Source organism: Artemia franciscana, unplaced genomic scaffold (genome assembly GCF_032884065.1).
Source record: "Artemia franciscana unplaced genomic scaffold, ASM3288406v1 PGA_scaffold_52, whole genome shotgun sequence".
NCBI classification, from domain to species: Eukaryota; Metazoa; Arthropoda; class Branchiopoda; order Anostraca; family Artemiidae; genus Artemia; species Artemia franciscana.
In genome coordinates, this window is record NW_027062693.1 from 618526 (window position 1) to 633876 (window position 15351).

A 15351-nucleotide genomic window follows, 5' to 3' on the forward strand; every position below is an offset into this window, starting at 1 on the left:
TCTTCTGGCAAAAAATACAAAATTCCACATTTTTGTAGATAGGAGCTTGAAACTTCTACAGTATGGTTCTCTGATACGCTGAATCTGATGGTGTTTTCGTTCAATGTTCGTTCATTTTCGTTCAGATTCTACGACTTTTAGGGCGTGTTTCCCCCTATTTTCTTAATTAAGGCAAATTTTCTCAGGCTCGTAACTTTTGATGGGTAAGACTAAACTTGATGAAACTTATATATTTAAAATCAGAATTAAAATGCGATTCTTTTGATGTAGCTATTGATATCAAAATTCAATTTTTTAGAGTTTTGGTTACTATTGAGCCGGGTCGCTCCCTACTACAGTTCGTTACCACGAACTGTTTGATAACATTGTATATTGACAAGATTAGGAATGAAACTTAAAGTACCTATCAGAGTACTTGTATTTTATTATTTAGCATATATAATTAAACACATATTATTGAATAATAAAACTATTTAATTTTTACTATTTATTTTATTTATATTATCTTATTTTAATATTTTTAGGAGTGAAACTGAAAGTGCCAATCAGAATACTGTTGGTGACGAAGCCACTGTTGAGGTAGAAAGTAAACCTGAGTCTAAATCACTGTCCAAAAGATTGAGAAATATGTATGGGTCATTGAAAACTCGTTCTGCTAAAAACAAAGGAGAAAAAATTGAATCAGACGCAGAAGCGGCTAAGGTAGCATGTATTTGGTTATAAAGTCACGATTATTTTCATTCTCAGTTTCACCTGGTTTCAACTTGTTTTTAACAATTCACCGGCTTGTATTTTTGTCACATAAATTTGGGGAATTTGTGAGCCATTTTTCGACCACTTGATTTGGCATTGTAAAAATTTAAACGATATTCTTTTCAAGTCACGGGCAAAGAAAAGTCTTTTATCTTGTGAGTGATTTTGATGTGAAGCCCGCTCCAGGTTGTCATTCTATTCAAGGCATTTCCTTGATTTTTTTTTTGCTGTTAATTTTTTTTCTGTCTTCTTCTTGTCGTTTCTTTTTTCTCTTTTTTCCTTTCCTCCTTCATCAGTTGAGTTTCTTTTGTGTTGAGTAGCGCGATATGAATGTGGTTTTAATTATCTGAGGGTGATAACCTCGCTTGTCCTTCCAAGCCTATTGCCTTTCTTGGCAGGCGAATGGTGAATAGTGTTTGTTTTCTTTTTTAGTAAATGTATAACTCATATACGGCAAGAACACTTGACTTTAGCCGTGGTAACTTATATTCGAGTCTTGGATAAGATAAATTTTTGTCTCAGAGAAGACTAAAGGCTTTTTAGTCTTGGAGAAGACTAAAAAATCGAAAATAATAAATACGAAAATTTTTTTAATCGTTTTCAAAATGGACTAAAAAGTAGATTACAATCTAGTTCTCTAAAATCTATTAACATAAGCGAAAAGGAAGAGGCAATGTCTATTTTATACAAACCCCAATTCATTTTGTGCCTCCTGGTTTTCACTTGTGTTCATAGTATCTCGAGAACAAAAAATTACTATTTTTAGTCTATTTTGGAAAGATGTTTATTTTTTGTTGTATTTATTATTGATGAGCATACCACATAAACTAGTTAAGTATTTAATCACAGAGAAAATTTACTTGTAAAAATGGTATGATTAAATACTGGTCACCATTTTATCAGCTTAAAGTTTCGTACAAAAGAGCAATTCAGGTAATGCGTTCCTTTTCTAGTTAAAAATTTGAAATTGTAAAAAATGGTAAATACAACTACGGATAAGAAAGGGCCAAGTATTTGGCTTTTCTGTCCTCAAGGAGTAATATGATTGGATAAAACAAATACATGACAAAAATACACCAATGAAATCAAAACCTACTTTATAACCTCGACATAGATGATAGTAATCTCTCTCTTTTTTTTATATTTATTTTATCCCCCACAACTTACCAAGTTTTTTGTCACGGACTGGCGACTTGATATTGAACTGGTAAGAACACTTGCTTGTGGCCGTCGTAACTTACGTTTGAATCCTAAATAAGACAAATTTTATAGAACTCGAAATGCTGGTTCAACTTGGAAACTTGGAGGGTATAGTAGTTAGAAATGTAAAGAATATAAATGTTTACTTAAAAATAAATGACATTTCATGGTAATAAAATTGGCAGACTAAATGGTGGACTTACTGCCAAACAATGGAAAGAATTTTTCAAGTACAATAAAAACTCTTTCAAAACAGACTGAAAAGTAGATTTTTTTTCGGAGAAAATATAAATTTATTTGAAAACGAGGGGCGCAAAATAGATGTGTTTTACGTTGATATTTTTAGCTCGTCTTTTTCAACTCATCGACTTTTTTCATTTATGGATTTGTCATTTGATATCTATGTTATGTATAGCTCTTTCTGTTTTGTGCCCAATATTCAAATAGTAAATTATTGTGTTTACAGCGAGATGAAAAACGTTCCGACAGCGTTATGGTCTGTTAATCGGTTTAATCCGTTTTTTTCTGGTTTAATCCGTTTAATCTGTTTAAAAACAGTTTAATCCGTTTGTTTCAATCTGTTTAATCTGGGGTAGTTCGACAGAAAAATGTTCTGACAGCGTTATGGTCTGTTGATTGGTTTGTCCGTTTTTCTCTGGTTTAATCTGTTTAAAAACAATTTAATCCGTTTGTTTCAGTCAGTTTAATCTGGAGTAGTTCGACAGAAAAACGTTCTGACAGCGTTATGGTCTGTTGATTGGTTTTATCTGTTTTTTTTTCTGGTTTAATCCGTTTAAAAACGGTTTAATCTGTTTTTTGTTCATTCCGTTTAATCTTGGGTAGTTTGACAGAAAAACGTTCTGACAGTGTTATGGTCTGTTGATTGGTTTAATCCGTTTTTTTTTTCTGGTTTAACCCGTTTAATCTGTTTAAAAACAGTTTAATCCGTTTGTTTCAATCTGTTTAATCTGGGGTAGTTCGACAAAAAAATTTTCTGACAGCGTTATGGTCTGTTGATTGGTTTAATCCGTTTTTCTCTGGTTTAATCTGTTTAAAAACAGTTTAATCCGTTTGTTTCAGTCAGTTTAATCTAAGGTAGTTCGACAAAAAAACGTTCTGACAGCGTTATGGTCTGTTGATTGGTTTTATCTGTATTTTTTTTTTCTGGTTTAATCCGTTTAAAAACGGTTTAATCTGTTTTTTGTTCATTCCGTTTAATCTTGGGTAGTTTGACAGAAAAACGTTCTGACAGCGTTATGGTCTGTTGATTGGTTTAATCCGTTTTTTTTTCTGGTTTAACCCGTTTAATCTGTTTAAAAACAGTTTAATCCGTTTGTTTAAATCTGTTTAATCTAGGGTAGTTCGACAGAAAAACGTTCTGACAGCGTTATGGTCTGTTGATTGGTTTAATCTTTGTTTTTCTGGTTTAATCCGTTTAAAAACGGTTTAATCCGTTTTTTCAATCCGTTTAATCTCTGGTAGTTAGACAGAAAAACGTTCTGACAGCGTCATGGTCTGTTGATTGGTTTAATCTGTTTAATCTGTTTTTTTTTTCGTATTTTACTACGGTCCTCAAAGGACTTCCATTTTTTAATATGTTTAATTTCGAAATATTTTTTGATATCTTTCCTCACCCGTAAAAAAGGCCGGATAATGGAGCTCTTAGTATCCATTGTTTTTTTTTTCTATTTTCTTTTTTTGCAGTATTGATGATACTTAAACTTTTTTCTTGTATAGACAGCTACTTTTCTATTGCGGCATTTTAAACAGACTCAAAAATATGGCTTTTGAAAAAAGACCTACAAACTAGTTTTTTTTTACAATCTTTTTAAAAAAAAATTCCAGCGGTTTTTTAGAAGAAAGAATTTTTACAAGACCCAAAACTACAAAAATTTTTGAAAAAAGCCTTTCCGAAAAACTCAAAAGGCGTTTATTATTATTCGTTTTTTTTTCAGTTTTGGCTCTCCATTAAAATTTTTGTCAAGTAACTTAATGCCTTTTGAAATGCTACATCCAAATTATTCATTCTTTTTATTTACAGCCTGCCGAAAAACGTTCAGACAGCGTTATCTACGCCGAACTTGACCTGAGGGAAGTCACAGGGCCACAAGTTGTGAAAGATCCACAAAACCCAGGGACTGAATACGCAGAAATCGTTGGAATAGTCCCACAAGATGACAAAGAAATTGAAACCAAAGAAAACGCTAAAGAGGAATAATTTCAGCCACTCTGGCTACTGTTGGCCAAGCCACTGAGTGTGCATTATTTATTTTAAACTGTTACAGTATTTTTTTGATATTATGTATGAAGGCCATTTCTATTCCAATATTAGATATTTCATTGCTTTATGTTCGTATTAAGACCATTTGTGTGTGTGAATATCTCCTATTCTCATGTCATTTTGTAATTTTGACTTTTCTGGGGGTTTCGCCGACCACGATGTCAAATCAGGTTCAAAGTCAATGACAATTATTACGTGGTATTTGAAAACACATTATTCTATCTCATTTTTAAGCCTCCCTTTCCCAGATCAAAAACCATTTCTAATATCAACTTTTGCTTTAAGCAGTATTTAAAATATAAAAAGGCCCCTGAAAGCCTAAATTCAAATGAATTAATTCATTAAGCAAACAAAATTACATTAATGTTATTGAGTAATTGAAATTTAATTGGTTTAAATAAAATTAGTTACTTAAATTTAAATTAATTAATTATAATTAGAAAGATAGTTTTTGTTTTCTCTTTAAATGAAAACCGGGGGGTGGGGGATGAAAAACAGACTTATGAGCATAAGCAGTCTACAAAATCAATTGAGACTAAATTATTTGAACTGACGTTATTCCAGTTTATACTCCAATTTTCCGTTAGAATAAACATTCCAATAAACTTTAACGGAAAAAAGTAAATCAATTATCCAATAAACGGAAAAAATTCCAATAAATTTAAAGTAGCATATGCGAAAAGAGGAGACGCATTTAAGAAGAACTTTTCGTTTTGTAAAATTGGATATGTCATTGCTCTGTCTTTGTATTAAGGCCACTTTGTCTGCTGAATGTCTTCTATTCTCCTGTAATTTTTATATGTTTTGATTTTTCGGAGGGTTTTTGTTGATCATGATGTCAGAATAGAGTAAGACTCAATGACAGGTATTATATGGTATTTGAAAAGACATTAGTCCATCTCAGATTTTTTAAGCAAGCGATACCCAAATCAAAAGGTTTTTTAGTCTCAGCTTTTGTTTGAGCAGGACTGAAAATATTTAAAGCCCCGAAAAAAGTTATTACTTTTTTACCAAAATCATTTGAAATTGAATTCAATTAGTTTATGCTATTTAATTAAAATGATTAGTTAAATTGAAATAAATTAAACAATTAGTTATAATTTCATAGACTACGTTTCTTTAACTTGAGTTCTTTTAATTAATTAATTATTAAAACAACATAATTTTCGTTTTTTTTTTTACCAGAAACCTGGAGAATAATAAAATACACAATTCAGTTCGATGTTCTAGACAATATTCCAGAATCCAATATTCCAAAAAGTCAGAGAATATTTTGATTCAATATTCCAATAGCCATGTTGAAAGTAGAATATACGAAAATAGGAGATGTATGTTTGAAGACCATTTTGTTTTGCAAAGTAGAAATATTTCGTTGTTTTATGTTAGCGCTTGAAATGCTTGACGAGATTGCCATGCTGTAGCTGTGCATTTTGATTTAAACTAGCACAAATGACTGCGGTAATTCAAAAAGTGTTATGTCATGTTTTATGTCAAACTGAGGTTTGTAGCCGTTAGATGCTGGCGCATTTTGATCGATTGTTCGTTTAGTATTAATTTTATTCTCAATATGCTAATAACCTTTGGCTAATAATATTATTCTTCCTTTTCTTAATAAAGGAAAAATAATATAGTCAGAGGCGCCAAATAAAAAATATTTTTTTTCAAATATCAAGTTTTTTTCAAGTTTGTTTTTCGTGAAGATACTAGAAATAGGTATTTTTCTAGATCAAGATGGGGAACATTTTTCTCGTTCTTGTCTTCAAATGAAATACCAAAAAAAAAAAGAATTTTCAAAATATTGGGAAAAAATCGAATGTCCTGACAATAGCGCTCTTGACATTAACATTGGTTATTCTATATCTTGGATATCTAATAAATTAGTTGGACACCTAATAATAATGAAAAAATAATAAGATAACAATTATAAATAAAAAAATTGTAATGGAAATAATAATAATAACCTTGGATGCTCTTTACTGAAGCAGCTGTTAATTAACAACGGTAAAAAACTGAAATGAACCTTCAATTTTCAATATTTCTGAGTTTAGCAACATGCTGCCTTTTGAATTATGGCTGCAGAAAAATCAACTTTTATGCATGTTTGTTTTTCATGTTTGCATTTATGTATGTTTTAATTCACTTGGATATAATGTTGTGCCTAAAACCAATGTACATAGATGATCGTTTATAATATTACAGGCGACAGGAAATGAGCTTATTGAAGTGGCAACAGTTTCCTTTTATGTTTCAACATGAGAAAAATATGTCAACGTTACAGCGTATGGCTGAATAAAATCATAGGCATAGGGTACTTGGGGACCGAATAGAACATCTTCGGTCTGAAACCGAAATACATATCAGATTGTTTATAATTTTACAGGTGACAGAGAATGTCCTAATTGCTGTTAGTATTAAACATCATTTTCAGTCATTTTATTAATACTAATACAAACTATTGTAAACAGAAAGCGGTTACTAGACCCAAGAACCTTGGCTTTTAGTGGGCCAGACAATATAATGCAGTTTTATTTAAAAGAATATTTAAATATTTATGAGCATGATCAATTAAAATCTTAGATATAATGGCAACTAGACTTTGCATATGAACAAACCTTTACCGTCTGATTTTGAGTTCCTTGGCTCCTTTCTCCTTTCTTCTTGAGCTCCTTTCTTTTTTTTACTCTTGTTCTCCTCTTAAAAGAGCCATTGTATGCTTGTTAAACTAATAACCAAATTATTAGGTCATACTAGACTTTGCATATCAATTAACCTTTACCGTCTGATTTTGAGCTCATTGGCTCCTTTCTTTTTTAGCTCCTTTCTTTTTTTTACTCTTGTTCCCCTCTTAAAAGAGTGTACACACTTAAAATAGACAGGATTTTTCATCCATGTTCTGAACTGCACACCTCCTTTATTCATATTTTAATGTTTCTCTAATTTCCTTGTATTTCTTTGATATGATCTACCACACAAATACTTCTTGTACAAGTATGCTTGGCTCCTTTCTCCCTGTTTCCACTCTTGTTCTCCTATTAAAAGAGTCATTGTATGCTTGTTGACCTAATAACCAATTTTTTTCTCCTTTTTCTTTGTTTTCAAATACTTTTATGACGTTTGCATGATTATTTAAACTCTAATGTTAACTACTCAATATATACTTTTAATCTCTAAATTGTAATAAGACGATTTTTATAGTTGAGGTTTTTATAAATAGTAAATAGACGAAAAACTGTTTATTTCAAAGCAGCTTTCGTAGCAATTGAAAAAAAAAACATTTCTTTGAAAATCTTAATCCTAGGGTGTCTTTAGTAAAGAAAGAAAGAAAGAACGAAAAAGTTTATTTGAGCCCTACGGCCATAACAACATGATTTAATTATACAATACTGCACAGAACACACATTCAATATAAAACAATACATATTTTCATTCACTCGGGCTCGACTGAGCCTCTCCCGCCTTTTCCACATATCGTGCCATTTTGCAAATGGTTCCAGGCTTCGAAGACCTCAGGATATCAGAAATCAGCACCAATCGATGGTCCCCCCAAACTTAATCCCTAAGAATTTCAAGCTCCTGGCACTCCATGAGGAAATGGGCTAATTTATTATCCTCTTTTCTGCAATACGCACTAGTAAAACACGGCACAAGTGAATTAGTTTTGGAAGGTGCTGTCAATAATTTGTTCTTCTTTCTGGTGTTAACAATTGAATTGGCAGCAGGAACTATTAAGCAGTGACGCAGCACCATCTCTGCAAAAAAACCTTTTAGTCGACCACTGCTTGATTGTTACACCAGATCGGTTTGAAAACCCTTATTTACTGAGTTTCACATTCTTGTCTCCTAAACTTAGGGAGATATACCCCTTCCCATGTTATTGTTTTTCTGCCCTTAAGATTTTGGGGAGTGGAAACAGCTCCTTTTTTGGAGTTTAAATGCGAAAAAATGTGTAAACATAAAATGGCTTAACTGAGTGTTATAGCTTCCTTTTGAATAATAATACTTATAAATATTTCAGGTTGATATTCCACTGTATGTATTGAGTAGTATTGCTTTCTTTTGACGAAGAGTATAATTTTGATTATAATATAATATCTTTTCATTTATGTTTATTGTAATATTTTTTCATTTATTATTTTTTCATTTATTATTTCATTATTCATTCATTAATTTTTTTCATGTCATTTATTTTATTTCTTTAGACCAATTGAACCAATTGGTCTAAAGATATAAAACAGTTAAATTTCCATAAAATACTAAAAAAACAAAAATAAACATTACCAAATACATTCATATATAATATAGCATAATTATATTACAAATACGTAAGGTATGCATTGAAACATTGTTTAGCTTCGTGACGTCTGGTCTTCTCAACATTTTATGAATTAGATATTTAATGATTGAATTGATTGAATGATTTAATGAATGAAATGATAATTAAGGAGAAGTCCCTGATCCCTGCTCCCTACGTATTGGACGTCTTTGGTCCCCACAACACGTGTTGTAAAGGTCGTAGCTGAGATCTCACATTTGAGCCTCTAGAAATTTACATCTACACCCCCAGAAATCTGCAAAGTTGAAGATTGAGTAAAGAGCTCTTTGGTATATAGTATAATTTGTTTTCACTGTATATAGTTTAATTTGTTGCTTTGTATTCTTTTTTCTTACCGAATTGTTAGATTTAAACAAATCACAGGTCTTTATTTCCAACCGAAGCAAATTTCGCCCGGTTTTGTTACCCTCAATCAGGTAATTGTGTCCCTATGAATTCAAACTGCTGGGGAACAGCGAGCAGAGATCTATTTGGAGAAAAAATACTTCAACCCTGAGACCTTAGCCTAAGGCCAAGGTTTACAACCTAAGACCTAAACTCTAAATGTCTGCAATATGATGTTACGAAACCTGAGATGATTTTTGCTTGTCGTAGGAGGTATTTAGGCGTATCTAAAAAATTTTTGACTCGTAAAAATAATACAATTTTTTTGTCCCCCCCCCCTTCTCAGAAAAAAAATTCGCTACGATCCTGGAATATAATTAGTGAATTTTGAAGGATACCTATGTATTATGGGTTTTTATTGCGCGGGTATATGATATCAACTGCATAAATTTAAAGGCTATGTCGGTCATTAAAAATAAATTCATCCTACGTAGAAAAGACTCTTGGAGATCCGTTAAAATGACGTTCATGACCATGAAAGTCATGTTCATGATATGTTTATGACCAAGTTCAATTTACCATTTTGTTTTGAGCATGACGAAATAAGCTCCTACGTTTTTTTTTCAATTTTTTGTTGCAAATATCTGCGTCTGTAGTACATTTTTAATTGAATCGCTCAAATCTTATCTACTTTTTGTCGAAAAGCGCAAATGTTCCCTCTTTCTTATAAGAACAATTACCGTGTATACTGAAGTTGAACAATGTTGGCTGTATTAATTAATTGAAGCAATATATTTTTAATTTAATCAAAACAGCGTTTCATCGTCTGATCTTTTTTTCTGTCTTCCTTTTTTATGAATGATTGTATCTTATATTATAAAATCAGCTTTTTTTATTGTGACATTTTGGGTTCATGACCAAGTTCGATTTACCATTTAGTTTTTTTGTTACAAATATGTGCGTCTTTAATAATATTAACTTTTTTGACTATCTAATTGAATGCAATATGTTTTTAATTTAACTAAATTAATTAAATCGCTCAAATATCATCTATTTTTTGTCGAAAAGCGCAACTGTTTCCTCTTTTTTCATAAGAAAAATTACTGTGTATATTCAGTTCAGCGATCTTGGCTGTATTAGCTAATTGAAGCAATTTATTTTTAATTTAATTAAAACAAAATTTCGTCGTCTGATTTTTTTTGTCTTTCATTTTTATGAATAATTGTATCTTATATTATAAAATCAGCTTTTTTATTGTGACATTTGTCTCTTTTGTGGCATTTTGTTTTCCTTTTTATCCGTAATATATCAGTTGACGAAATTCAAGGCACATGTATGTGAACAAGACACTGCAAGAGAGGTTTTCTAATTTTGCTTTGTTGTGTTGCCAATGACACTTTATTTAAAAGTTTTGCTTGATTTTATTTGACAAATTTATTTTATTTAAATGTGACTTTCAAGTGACTGATATAAAATATTACTCATTTGTCTCTTGCCCATCTTTTTCTTGGCTACAGGAATTTATTGTCTATTCCATATAATTGGACGCTATGTTTTGTTGTTCTTTTTTAACTGAAATAAATTCCCTTGACTCGTTCAAATCATTGTTATGCCCTTTTGTCTAAGGAGTGAATTTATTTCTTCATCTATTTTCTCTTAAGTCAGTAAAATTTGCTATTTCGTCCGCATAGTCGTGGGGTCAGTTATGGGGATGAGTATTTGCTCCCCCTGAAGAAACTGTGTTCCCCCACCTTAGATTTTAAAAACACCTTTTTTCGGTATGTTCATTTGAAAAATTGAAAAAAATACAAAGTTACCCTCCTCTCCCCCATCTCTAATTTGAAATATACAGTTTACCCTCCCACCCCTCTTTACATTTCCTGGAATTGATACCACTGCAGCAGAGTATAATTATTTTTTTGTCATTATTTGTACCGCTTTTACAGTTGTCATATGTTAATATGTGAAGGTAATAAGCTGTAATAAATCAACAAAATACCTTACTTCTTGAAAATTACTTCTATGAGAAGAAATGTATTTACTTATTGAAATAAATACTTATAAATATTTATTATCAGTGGTCAAATTGACTCCCTGCCACCGCTAAATAGTATTTCTAAGGAGATACTCTCGCTATCCAATTTTTTTTTCTGTAGTGTTCCACAGTCACATTATTATTCTCATTGTTATTTTTGCCTTTTGTTCAGTCATTGCAGGTATTTCTAACACTGTGTGTGGCTATTTATTATTTTATTATGTTTATTATTTTACTATTATTGAGTTATTCTAAATACACATTTTTTTATTATTTATTTATTACCGTTTTCATTGTTATTTATGCTGCTTTCTTAAATTTTAAAAGGTAAACTGTGAAAGTAATATTACGTTGTAATTCCGATTGAGGAAATACCGGTCAAATTAACTCCCTCCAAGCACTAAATAGCTTCAGTTAGAATCGATATTTCCAGTTTATTTATTTTTATTAACTTTAGAGGAATATTATTAATTAATATAACTGCTATCATGTCATTTTAAATACATTATTATTCGTAACAATGTTTTCCTTATTATGATTATAAATACTATTTTCTCAAATTTGAAATGGCAAATTTTGATGGTAAAATTTCATTACAGTTATATTAGCTCCATGCCAAAGCCAAAAAATATTTTTGGGGAGAAACTTTAATAAAGTATAAAGATATATATTTGCCATATATTTGAGTAGTTTGAAGTTTGACTAGGAATGTTGAGAATGCGATGTATACTTTTGGCGTTCAAAATTGGGAGAAATAAAAATCAGCAAAAATTTAATGGTTGGCAGTTTCTTAAGAAGACATGCAAAACAAATAAAAGTAGTACCTTCAAATTCATATTTTTGTGCTATTTCCAACAATCGTGGCTGATTTTCTGATAATTCACCCTACAATGCCCCCACCCTTCTTGAAGGTCCCAGATATTGCCCTTATTAGACATACAAGCTAATATTAAACAATTAATTTCTTACTTTGTATTATGCAGCAAGTTTCAATCAATCGGAATGTCATTCCAACTTCAGCCTCTTCAATATTACGCTACAATCAACGGCCTTCGCCACTCTGAAGTTTCGGTGATTTAAGACTACCTAATAATATATTTTTTCGTTAATGGAATGTTAATATACATTGTAGGTTTTGGGTTTTTTTGCAGTCTTAAATTCAACCTAATTTTAAATCCAACTTTCTGAAAAGAGTCCTTTTTTAAATTGCTATGTAGATAAACTAAGAAATTGTGTAGTTCAAAAATGGGTATATTGAAAAAAATATATCATTGGGTAATATGATAAAGTGACAAAAATGATTGTGGACTAATGAAAATGATGAAATGATTGTATAGAATTTAGTTGCTTGTTGTTGATTCGGGGTCCAACCTGATTGGAGCACCCCCTTGGTGAAGAGGTGAAAGGGTTGAATTCCCCTGGTGACAGTTCTGCGTTGTGGGGAGGGATTGTAAGCCATTAGGGATCTCTTCAGTAGCCACGATGATGAATACCAACCGTAGCTTCTGTGTTATTGGATTACTTGCCTACCGGGAGTTTTTTTAGGACTTGACCTGATTTGCAGCTCTTCAGATACTAGATTTTGGCAGAGACAACTGAGATAATAATAATTTTTGATAACTGATTAAAAATAAATATTGTCAAAATAATCGATTTAATAATTAATATAAAGTAATATTTTTTGTACTGGTCGTAACAAGGCCAATAAACAATTCAAAGACAAATATGGTGTTTTTAGAATGACTTTTTCTCTGGTAGAAATCGACATTAATAAACAAAAGGGCATTTGTACGATATTAAATAATTCATTTTTTTATTTTAACGCCCCGCTCTTTACGCTAAAATTTGACTCTTTCTCGCAACTCTAATTTATAAAACATCAAAAAATTTAACGTAAAGACCGTGGCATTTAGGAGACGACACCATCTTTCACATACAGAATAATTTCTGTTTGTTTGAAGTTTTAATGTCGCTCCTTACTTTCAGTAAAAAAAAAAAAATTGTTTCTTTGTTTAATTTCTGAAAGTTTTTGGATTAATGCAGGCTTTTGATTTGGCTCACTAAAGACGCGTAGGCAAAACGAAATTTGCATATCAATTTTACTTTTTTTAACTAATAATAATCTTATAACAACCTAAGTTTGATTTTTGTTTTAGTTGTTTAAGCATGACTCCTGAATCACAAAGGTTGTTTAATTAGAATAATAATCTCTTTAAAAGTTAAAAAAGAAACTTTAGCGTAAGAGTGAGCTATTGAGGAGAGGCAATCCATCTCGTATACATAATATTTTCTGTTCGTTTTAATTTTAATGTTGCTTCTTACTTTCAGTTTAAAAAACTTGTTTTTTTCTTTAATTTTTGATTGTTTTCTAAACAATGCTGGGAAATCCCCCTTCATGGAAATTCTCTCCCCCATGAAAAATCCACTCCATGAAGAGATCCTCCCGCGTAACCCTCTCCTCTGACACCCCCCCCCCCCCACTAGAAAAAAGCCCCCCTGTAAACGTCTATTTCCCTATACCAATGCTATATACTGAAAAAGTCTGTGTATTTCCCAATAATCAATACTAGGCTATATGTAAACAATGAGCAAAGTTCATAACTTGCAGCCCTTCCCCCGGGGACGGTAGGAGATTAAGTCGTCCTCAAAGACATGGTTATTAGATATTTCGACTATGTTGAACAAAATGGTTATCTCAAAATTTTGATCCGGTGACTTTAGGAAAAAATGAGCGTGAAAGGAGACCTAATTGCCCCCCAATTTTTTGGTAGTATAAAAAGGTACTAGAAATTTAATTTCCGTGCGAATGAGCCCTCTGGCGAAATTTTAGGACCACCAGGTCGACATGATCAACCCTGGGGAAAAAACAAATAAATAAATTCTGGTAAAAAGTTCAAAATTCCACATTTGTGCAGATAGGAGATTTAAATCTCTACAGTAGATTTCTCTGTTTCACTGAATCTGATGGTGCGATTTTCATTAAGATTATATGCCTTTTAGGGGGAAGGTTTTCCTTTTTTCGAAAACAAGGCAAAGTTTCTCAGGATCGTAACTTTTGATGGATAGGATTTAACTCAATGAAAATTATATATTTAAAATCAACATGAAAATTCAATTCTTTTGATGTATCTCTGGCTAATATTTAGGCGGGTTGCTACTTACTTACAGTTCGTAAACACGAAGTATTTGATAGCGCCGACTTAATATTCTTTATCTAAGTAGAACCTGTTTCTCTGACGCTCAATCCTAATGAAATATACGATCCATAATGAATATTTGCGCATTAAGGGGGAGGTTCTGCATGCCTAATATGTTAGGGTACAATTATTCTGCATATTAGGAAGTAAAAATTTTTTTCTAACTTAACATTGATCGAATACTCACCCCTTATGTGCAAATATATAGCCCAAATTATATATTTTCCATCTATTCTGTCCCTTCTCTTTACCTTGTCTCACGCTAAGCTGAAAGAAACTAACAAAGAAAACCGGTTTTACAATGCGTCAACGAATGAGCAACTTGAGTGGCCGGGGGTTTATCATACACGTACCCACAATAGCTAATGTATATATGCTCTGCTCCCTATTAATATACAAATGAATTAGATGAAGCAGCGAAATAAAATGGAAGGGCTATCCTCCTCCCTTATTGGTCTAAACGACGCCACAGATAACTTGAAAAACAGTGACTCAAAATTCCGCTTTTTTTTAACTGACATCAGACACTTGACCTACACTAATCATAGCAATTACAGTGTAATTAGACTAACTGTACTTTGGTAGTACACTGACAAGGGCCAAGAAACGCCAACCACTTGACGATATTGAATGTGTTTTTGTTATCGACAAAATATATTAATATTTGCTATTGCTTGCCTTAAACTATGTTCTATTATTGCTTTATCTATTTTATGTAAATACATTATTTGCATTTATTACAGTTCCTGTTTCTTATTTTATGATTTTAAAAGATTTCTTTTAGGCTATTTCTTTCTATTTTTGTATATTAAATAGATTCAATGTCTGAATTTTACCTAAATCTGAATTGGAATATCTGAAAATGAGATTAATCAATGTATTATCTGAATCTCGACTTAATAGGCGATCAAGTTCATGAAGCTTCTGAAATCGTCTTAAATCTGTATCGGTGTTTTCGGAATGATTTAAAATAAAAATTTAACAGAAAGGATTTTATTGCGATAAGAAACCATATTTGCTTAAAAGAAAAGTAACTAAATATATATATATATATATATATATATATATATATATATATATATTTATGCGTATCTCCGGGGAGAGAATTTCCATGAAGGGGGCTCAGTATTTTCTAGCATTATTAAAAAAAACAATGAGAAAGTAAATAATTTTTTCCAACTTGAAGTTATGAGCAGCATTAAAACTTAAAGCGAACAGAAATTATTAC

The 15351-nt window shown here is 31.4% G+C and overlaps 1 protein-coding gene across 2 annotated transcripts in view; it reads left to right on the forward strand.

The window, feature by feature from the left end:
* LOC136041961 (nephrin-like) overlaps positions 1–14860 on the forward strand; it is a 201499-nt gene extending 186639 nt beyond the window's left edge. Inside the window, exons 9-10 of one of the 2 annotated variants that reach the window (XM_065726771.1) lie at positions 525–705; positions 3995–14860. In XM_065726771.1, coding sequence (XP_065582843.1) covers positions 525–705; positions 3995–4171 — 358 coding nt within the window. In that variant the 3' untranslated portion in view covers positions 4172–14860. The remainder of the gene's footprint in view (positions 1–524; positions 706–3994) is intronic. The other variant, XM_065726772.1, reaches the window with a different exon arrangement.
* Positions 14861–15351: the final 491 nt, after the last annotated feature.